At 29.9% G+C, this 8,765-nt stretch overlaps 1 protein-coding gene across 3 annotated transcripts; it reads right to left on the reverse strand.

Moving 5' to 3' along the window:
• Window positions 1-618: 618 nt before the first annotated feature.
• Window positions 619-6,856, reverse strand: LOC145045818 (SGNH hydrolase-type esterase superfamily protein). 3 transcript variants are annotated; one of them, XM_078994130.1, is made up of 5 exons: window positions 6,696-6,856; window positions 6,365-6,595; window positions 5,915-5,982; window positions 1,949-2,122; window positions 619-951 (listed from the first exon to the last, which is right to left on the reverse strand). In XM_078994130.1, the coding sequence occupies exons 1-5, from the start codon at window positions 6,792-6,794 to the stop codon at window positions 792-794; spliced, it is 732 nt and encodes a 243-aa protein (XP_078850256.1). In that variant the 5' UTR covers window positions 6,795-6,856; the 3' UTR covers window positions 619-791. The 3 variants fall into 3 exon arrangements, with proteins under 3 accessions (XP_078850256.1, XP_078850258.1, XP_078850264.1); XM_078994132.1 differs by having other exon boundaries at window positions 1,949-2,113; window positions 6,696-6,853; XM_078994138.1 differs by having other exon boundaries at window positions 6,365-6,612; window positions 6,696-6,817.
• Window positions 6,857-8,765: the final 1,909 nt, after the last annotated feature.

Consider the following 8,765-nt stretch of genomic DNA (forward strand, 5'->3'; position numbering starts at 1 on the left):
TAACAAAATTTGGGTGAAATTAGAAAACAAAATGAATGAATACAAAGTTACAAAAAATAATACAAACTTTAAAAAAATGGATAAAACGAATATTTAATAGAAGTTAAAAAACAATTTTATAAAAATAAAAATTGAAAAAAAAAATCTTATAGAAAGTCAGCAGAAAAACAAATATGCCAAAACTTTGTAAAAAATATTCACAAAAAAAAGGTTGTAAAAGAAGATATAAAATAAATAAATAAAAAAAACATATCAACACAAAGTTGTAAAACGATTTTATAAAAAACATAGATATTAAAAAGGTTTAAAATTTTGACTACATATAAAACATAGTTGTAAAGAAAAAAAAAAACTAAACTTTAAAAACATATGGATACAAAATTACAAAATAAAAAATTGAGTAATAGAAAAAAAATGTACTAAATCGTAACAGAAATTAAAATTCGGACAAAAGTTATAAATAACAAAAATGATATGAGGTAGGTTGTGAATCCGGGTTTTTGTTAATCACTTTAAAATGAAAATGAACCTAATCTTATTTTTTAGTTATCTGAAAATGAACCTAACATTTTAAAATCTCTTCTAGGCATTTCATCGAATACCTGGTATGCAAACATATCCAAGAACAACAACACCAATAATGTGAACATTAGAATGTAAATACAACATGAGTGAATCACATATGAGCAAACATATCCAAGAACAACAACACCAATAATGTGAACATTAGAATGTAAATACAACATGAGTGAATCACATATGAGTTACAAACGAAAGAAGAAATTGATAAATTAATCTTCAAAAACCTTCAATGGATCATTAGGATCCATGGCATCAGTGAAAGGTAGATCACCTGGAAGAGTTTCAAGACTCAACCCAACCTCCTTCAGCTTTCCAATCACTTCCTCAAAAACAATCTTGTTTCCACCCAAAGTAAGATGCAAACCATCCCTACATATAACAAATAACAAACATTCTTTCATTAAAGTTTTATTTTATTTTAAAAACAGGACCAAAAATAATAAAAAAGACACTTACTTACATTTCTAGCATTTTTACTTTCATTTCTTTCTATTAGGTATTAGCAACATTGTACATTCGATTTTGTTCTTACAAATATATCATATTAAGACAAATCTACTCAATTATAGTATTCTACTTCCAATGTAATTTAAAAGATCTACCAAATTATAGCAATGATATTTTTCAAATTAGAGTGTCTTAATAAGAAAAAACAGAAAGTAGAATGTTGTAATTAGTCCCTGAGTATAGCTGATTTTTTCAATTTTGGTTCCTAAAAGTTTTTTTCTTACAATTTTGATCCATATTTGAGATTTTTGTTACATTTTTGGTCATCGTTCCAAGCAAAATCACTACTTTTGGTACTAATTTTTTAAAAATCAGCTATAGTTAAATACCAAAAATAGTTCTTTTTTACTTGAAATGAGACCGAAAACTTAACAAGAACCTCAAATAAGGACCAAAATTGTGAGAATTTTTTTTTGGGGCTAGAATTGAAAAATAAGCTACTCTCAAGGACCAAAAACAGTTATTTTACTTGAAATGGGATTGAAAACTCAACACGAACCTCAAATAAGGACCAAAATTGTGAGAAAAAACCCTTTTTTTGGACTAGAATTGAAAAATCAGCTATTCTTAAGGACCAAAATTAGTTATTTTACTTGAAACAATGACAAAAAAATGTTACAAGAACCTCAAATAAGGACCAAAATTGCATGAGAAAACTACTTTTGGACTGAAATTGCAAAAAACAGCTATAGTCAGGGACCAAAAACATAAATTCCTCAAGAAAAAAAAATGGAAGTAAGATACTATAATAAACAAATAAATGGAAATCAATTGCTATTTCTTTCATATGTACCCCTTCCAATTTCCCTTTAGTCTTTATAAACACACAAGTGTGTGTTTGTGTGTGTGTTTTTAGTACCTCAAATAAGCTTTGCCCCAATCAGGAAATTGGTGCATTCGGGACCAAAGATCCACAACCGGGGCCCCACATTCTTGGGCAACGGTCACACAAGCTTTCGCATAATTTCGGGCAGCTTCATTTGTCCGTTCTGGTAGATCTGAGTGAATCTCACCATATCTGTGTCTGCATATTCTTTCCAAATTACTTTTATTCATCATAAGCATAAATCAATCCATACATATTTATAATAATATCTCACAAAATAAATAAAAGGAAAACCTTCATTTCATTGGCTTTTTTTTTCGAGCTTTTTGATAGTCATGTTTGACAAGTCAAAAAGTAGCTGATAAGCTAACTTTTTAAATTTTTTGTTAATATACACTTAATTAATTATAAAAAAACATATTCTTCTAAATATCCTTTTATGTTATTTTATATATTCCAGCTATCAACTAGTTTTTACCAAATGTCATCTTTTGTCAGCTACTTTATAAGCTAACAGCTAGTTTTTCAGCTACCAACTAGCTTTTCAGCTAGTATGTCAAATATAGCCTAAGTCAAAAAAACAATAAAAAACAGTTATGGTACTTTATTAAGTGTTGTCCCCATTAATATATAAGCAATAAAATTGCAATGACTTTTTAAATTAATATTTTACATATTTGGTCGTTGAAAAAGTTGATAACAATAATTGAAGTTCACAAAAGATTCTCTTACTTTGTTGTAATTAATATTTTGATCATTTAAGCATGTTCGAAATATGCAATTTTTATGGTATTAAAAGGGTTAATGTGTTTTATGATTAGGGACAAAGTTTTCAAGTGAATATGAACTTAAGTAGGGGTGTTAGTGAGCCGAGCTACTCGCGAGCTACTCGGGATCGACTCGCTAAAAGCTCGACTCGAGATCGAATTAAACGATCCCGAGCCAAGCTCGAGCCCAAATATGAGGCTCATTTATTAAACGAGCTCGAACCGAGCTTCAGCTAGTGGGCTCGCGAGCCTAAACGAGCCTATATATATATATATATATATATATATATATATATATATATATGTGTGTGTGTGTGTGTGTGTGTGTGTGTGTGAGAGTGTGTGTGTGTGTATATATATATATATATATATATATATATATATATAGGCTCATATAAGCTCGTTTAGGCTCGCGAGCTCACTAAATTGTTCACGAGCCGAGCTCGAGCTTCATTTTAAGGCTCGAATCGAGCTCGAGCTTCTTCAAAATTAAACGAGCTGAGCTCGAGCTTGGTTAGGCTCGGGCTCGGCTCGGCTCGTTTACACCCCTAAACTTAAGAACAAACATAATAAACAAGAAATGTTGGTTTTAGAAATGTAGAAAAAACAATACTGATTTCAAATTTGAAATATATTAGGTTTGACCAAAAGGAAATTTTATATTAAAAAAAAAACACTTGCAGTCTTGTACCTTAACCATTTTATCGATTTAGCACTTAGGTTATTCTGTAATGATTAAAGTGTTATACTTTTTTTTTCTAATAAAACAATTTCAAAAATTACCTATTTTTAAAAGAAAGTGCAAAATACAAAAGGGATAATGACTTGAAAGGGTAATGAACTTTCGACTTTTGTCACATTTAGTCACTAAACTTTTTTTCGTTATCTATTTGTCATTGAACTATTGAAACTGTTCACATTTTACCCTTATGACCGGCTGTTACCGGTCATAAGGGTAAAACGTGAACAGTTTCAATAGTTTAGTGGCAAATAGATAATGAAAAAAAGTTTAGTGACTAAATGTGAACAAAATCGAAAGTTCGTTTCCCTCTAAAAAGTTCAATGACTAAATGTGAACAAACTTCCTATTGTATTATGTTTTAGCAAAATTATTTATTTTTGTTTAATTGTAGCAACATTTGTTGATGAAGAAATCTATGAAATAAAAAAACAAAATGTAACATCCGGATTTCCAGGTATCATCATTTAAGTATTTTTCTTTTGAATTAAGAAGAGAGACTCGACGAGTTGACGCCTCAACTCGTCGAGTAAGGTCGCGACTGATGACTTGGATTAATGAATGGACTCGACGAGTCGGTGAGGCGACTCGACGAGTCTGCACTGTTGGCAGAAACCCTAAATCTTTGGGCTCGAGCCATATTTAAAGGCAATTATGGCCTTCAATTGCGACTACCTTTCCCATAAGTGAGAACCCTAGCGAGCTTGAGTGTGTAGAGTGAGAGGAAGAGTTATCTTGAGCTTTTTGGTGTGATAGATCTGGACCCTTCTAGGTTCAGAGAGCCGAGAATATGAAGCTTTAGTAGAGTAAACCTTGGGGTTCAAAGTTAGGAAGCATTTATGGTATATATAGTTAATTTCATCTTACACATAGATATGAAGTATTTTATATAGATTACGTACTATGTGTGCATATTATTTGAATACTTGTTGTCTATACTGGATGAACATTTTATACATGTTTTAAAAGATTTAAACGGTATATTTATTTTATATCTACAAATATGTTGCGGATGAAACATGTGTAGATGAAATAGTTGGTGTGTGATGAAATAAAATGATGAGAGATAGGTGATGATAGAAAGGTGGTGATAATTAGGTAAATAGATGATGATGAATATGTGATGTAGGATGAAAGGAGATACCATAACCTTAACCAGCAATGTGGCGATGTAGTCATCTACCAGAGTATAGATGGCGACCACGGACTATTCTAGACAACCGAGTGGAAACACCAGCAGGTCCATAATCTGTAGGTGATGAATTACGAGTTCAGGCGATGTTATAACTATGTATTCATGTGATGATACTCTAACCCCTTACTATGAATTACGAGTTCAGACGATGTTGTAACTACATATTCATGGGATGTCACAAATTTCGCATGCCAAACCAATGGTCATAATTCACATCAGTGAGAATGGTTCATTTTTTTTGTAAAACCAAAATCAGATTGGAAATTTTGATTTTTTATTTTGGAAAATGTCAAACCATTGGTTTTTTATTTCGGTTTCGGTTTTTTTTTTTTTTTTTTTTTTTTTTTTAAATATATTTTCAGGGTTTTGTTTTTTTTGTTTTTTTTTTGTTTTTTGTTTTTTTGTTTTTATATTTCATAGATTTCTTCATCAACAAATGTTGCTACAATTTAACAAAAATAAATAAATTGCTAAAACATAATACAAGAGGAGGTTTGTTCACATTTAGTCATTGAACTTTTTACCTTTTTACAGGGAAACGAACTTTCGATTTTGTTCATATTTAGTCACTAAACTTTTTTTCGTTATCTATTTGTCATTGAACTATTGAAACAGCCGGTCATAAGGGTAAAATGTGAACAGTTTCAATAGTTCAATGGCAAATAGATAACGAAAAAAAGTTTAGTGACTAAATGTGACAAATATCGAAAGTTCGTTACCCCTTCAAGTCATTATCCCATACAAAAAAAGCAAAACGTACTTTCACCATTTTATTGATTTAGCCATTGTACTATTCTTTTTTATGATTATTGTATTAAAAAAAATAGTTTCCTGGATAAATCGATAAAAAAAATTATAGTTTCGTGGCTAAATTAATAAAATGGTAAACGTAAGTTTTGTTTTTCTAAAAACGTTTTTAATGGTCAAACAATGTATAATAGTTTTATCACTACATAAAATATTTAAGTGGCTAAATCACTAAATTAGTGAAAGTACACTCTGGAATAAAGGGTTTGATGAGAAAAGTCTCATTATTTTGGGAAAAAATTGATAAAGTCCTAAATGTTTTTTTTAAAGAAAATTCCCATTATTTTTGAAAAAATCACATAATCTATTATTTCTTGTTAAAATTTAAGAAAAAAAAAAGATTTTTTCGTTAATTTTGGCAAAATGTTAAATAATCGGGAGTTTTTTGTTCAAAAAAAACTTTTATGACTTTATCAAAAGTTTTCCCAAAATAATAAGACTTTTCTACCTAAAACCCCTCTATAACAAGATTATTAAAAATAGAGCTTTACAGAAGACGTCCAACTTCATCAATTGGAGGAGGAGTGATGAGGATCACGTGAGTTGAAGGCCATCGATTCTACAATCAAACCAAAAGATAATAAGATTAAAAAAAAAAAAAAAAAAAAAAAAAAAAAAAAAAAGATTTAGACATCAAAAGTGAAATTATATTCTTAGATGCTTAAGTAATCGATCAATATTAACAATTTAATTGATTATTCAACAAATATCAGAATGAAAATTCACATAAAACATAAACTTTCTATGTTACTTTATCAATAAAGAAGCTATATATTGCAATCATAAACACATAAATCTATAATAAAAAGTTAATTCTTTTCAAATTTAATCTTCGATCCTTAATAACAATATATAGATATTAGATATACCACACTAATCATTTCTGATTTGTATTTAAACATCAACAAAATAAAATCTGAAAGATTTAGTATACAGAGGACCTTGAGATAGGCGACAATGGCGTGAAGATTTTGTTTGTATTCATCAATAGGCACGTGTTGAAAAGCAGAGCATCTATCGGGAAGGCAAGCATCGTTAGCTCCAAAGAACACCGTCACAGCCAGCGGTGCGCGGCCGTTACCGACGTTCATCTCCGCCGGAAACACCTTGTCCAACACCTTCATCGCCCATCTCGTGTTGTACCCACTAAACCCCCTTAAAACCACATCAGCCTACCAAATTTTCATACCTCGAATCAGATTATAGAAACCCGAATCAAATTCGTTGAATCGATAGATAAAATTTGGATATTATTCGGTGGAGTATGTATACCGTTCGAGAGAAGTGGTGGGCGAGGGCGGCGCCCCACCCACCGGCGGAAAACGATTCCTCTGTGATGGAGTCACCGAATAGATAAATCTTTGGTCTCATGTCTGTGTGCTCAAAAGCTAAAACCTCTGTATATGAATACAAACGTCAAAATTTTAAACTAATATGACTGAAAAAACAAATGAGTTATTCCTTAAAATATCTTGGGTTTTTTATATCAAGTTATTGATGAAATGATAATTAATTAATACATGCTTGTGTATTGGTATTGTGTTGTACATAGTTGTGTACCATTTATTTCTAGCCCAATGTAAGCCCAATGTATTTTTTTTTAAAGGGAAACTAGGAAAAGGCTTGTGCCTCGTACGGATGAGCTTCGTACGGATGAAAGTTCAATGGTAAAAATATAAAGAAGTAAAAATAAAGTGTCAAAATTATAAAGAAGAAAGTTTATTGAAACTTTAGTGGTAAAATTAGTAAAAATAAAGTATCAAAACTATAAAGAAGAAAAGTTTATTGAAATTTTAGTGGCAAAATTAAAAAAAAAAGTAAAAAAAAGTGCTAAAATTATAAAAGAATAAAGAAAAAGGGTTTAAAGAAGTAAAAGTGAAAGTTTAGTTGTAATTTATGAGAAGGTAAAAACAAATTGGTAAAATTATAAAAAGGAAAAGTTTATTGAAACTTTAGTGGCAAAATTAAAAAATAAAAATAAAAATATGATACTAAAATTATAAAGATGGAAAGTTTCAGTCAAACTTGCTACACTTTCCATGCGCTTTAATATATATATATATATATATATATATATATATATATATATATATATATATATATATATATAATGACACAAATCATCTCAAAATATATTTAAAATTGGTCTATTTAATCATTAAAGTTATTTTCTAGCTTAATATGTGTGTGGTGGGGTTGTATATCATCTTATTAGTCTATTCATATATTATCCTTATTTTGAATTGTATGCTTATGTCTTTAGAACTTTGTGTATTTAAGCTCCTGAGATATGATAATGAATAAAGTTTTTTTTTTTTTTTTCTTCGATTTACAATTTCTATTAGATAGAATTTGTAAATAAAAAAAACTTTATTTATTATTATCTCTCAGGAGCTTAAATACAAAGAGTTCTAAAGAGATAAACGCACAATTCAAAATAAGGATAATAACTTAATAGATTAATAAGGTGAAGATAAAAGATAACAATGTGAATTCCTTCATTCCCCCTCAAGCTGGAGAATGTAAGTCTCAAATGCCTAGCTTGCTAAGCAAAATACACAATCACTCAACTCCTAAAGCTTTGGTGAAGATGTCAGCCACTTGTGAGCATGCTTAACTTCTTTGGTTTCAACACATTCCTTGACAAAATAACAATTCATTTCCACATGTTTAGTTCGTTCATGGAAAATCGGATTCTTAGCAATATGTATTGCAAATTGGTTGTCGTACAAGAGAGGAGTCGGACTCGGATGAGAAACTTGTAAATTTTCTAACAACCAATGCACCCAAAGCACTTCACTCATGATAATGGACATGGCTTGATATTATGCTTCAGCTAACGAACGTGAAACCACAGTTTGTTTCTTGGTTTTCCAAGAAATTGGAGCTCCAAGAAAATCAATGATCACAACTAAAGAATCATAAGCCAAATACACCGTGATCACAAAAACTTGAAAATTTTCTAGAGAGAGAAAGTAAATATGAACCAAATTCCAGAGAGAGAAAGTGGTACAAACAAGTATTCTAGAGAGAGAAAATCAAATTATGGATCAAATCAAGGAAAATTTTGATTTCTAGAACACAAAACACTCTCTAAACACGAATATCAATAAGAACATAAAGAATCACCAAATCTAAAATATCATCATTAATCAATTCTTGATCAAATCAAGAACACCCACTCTGATACCAATTGTAGTGATGTTGATATATGATGAAAAATGTGGAATATGAAAGATCTAGTGAATCATCATACAAATCATGAATACATAGAGTAAATAAATCTGATTCAAGCTCTCATTAGTTTTTGATAGAAAGAGTACAAATACGTTTGCTATTTCT

This window comes from Lactuca saligna, chromosome 1 (assembly GCF_052625555.1).
Source record: "Lactuca saligna cultivar CGN05327 chromosome 1, ASM5262555v1, whole genome shotgun sequence".
NCBI classification, from domain to species: domain Eukaryota; kingdom Viridiplantae; phylum Streptophyta; class Magnoliopsida; order Asterales; family Asteraceae; genus Lactuca; species Lactuca saligna.

Excerpts from the sequence above, each read along its gene's own strand:
- LOC145045818 (XM_078994130.1), bottom strand. The coding sequence starts at position 6,794 with ATGAGACCAAAGATTTATCTATTCGGTGACTCCATCACAGAGGAATCG. Across the intron at positions 5,983-6,364 it reads CCATTGTCGCCTATCTCAAG|AATCGATGGCCTTCAACTCA; the intron begins GTCCTCTGTATA and ends GTTTGATTGTAG. Across the intron at positions 952-1,948 it reads TGGGGCAAAGCTTATTTGAG|GGATGGTTTGCATCTTACTT; the intron begins GTACTAAAAACA and ends TGTTATATGTAG.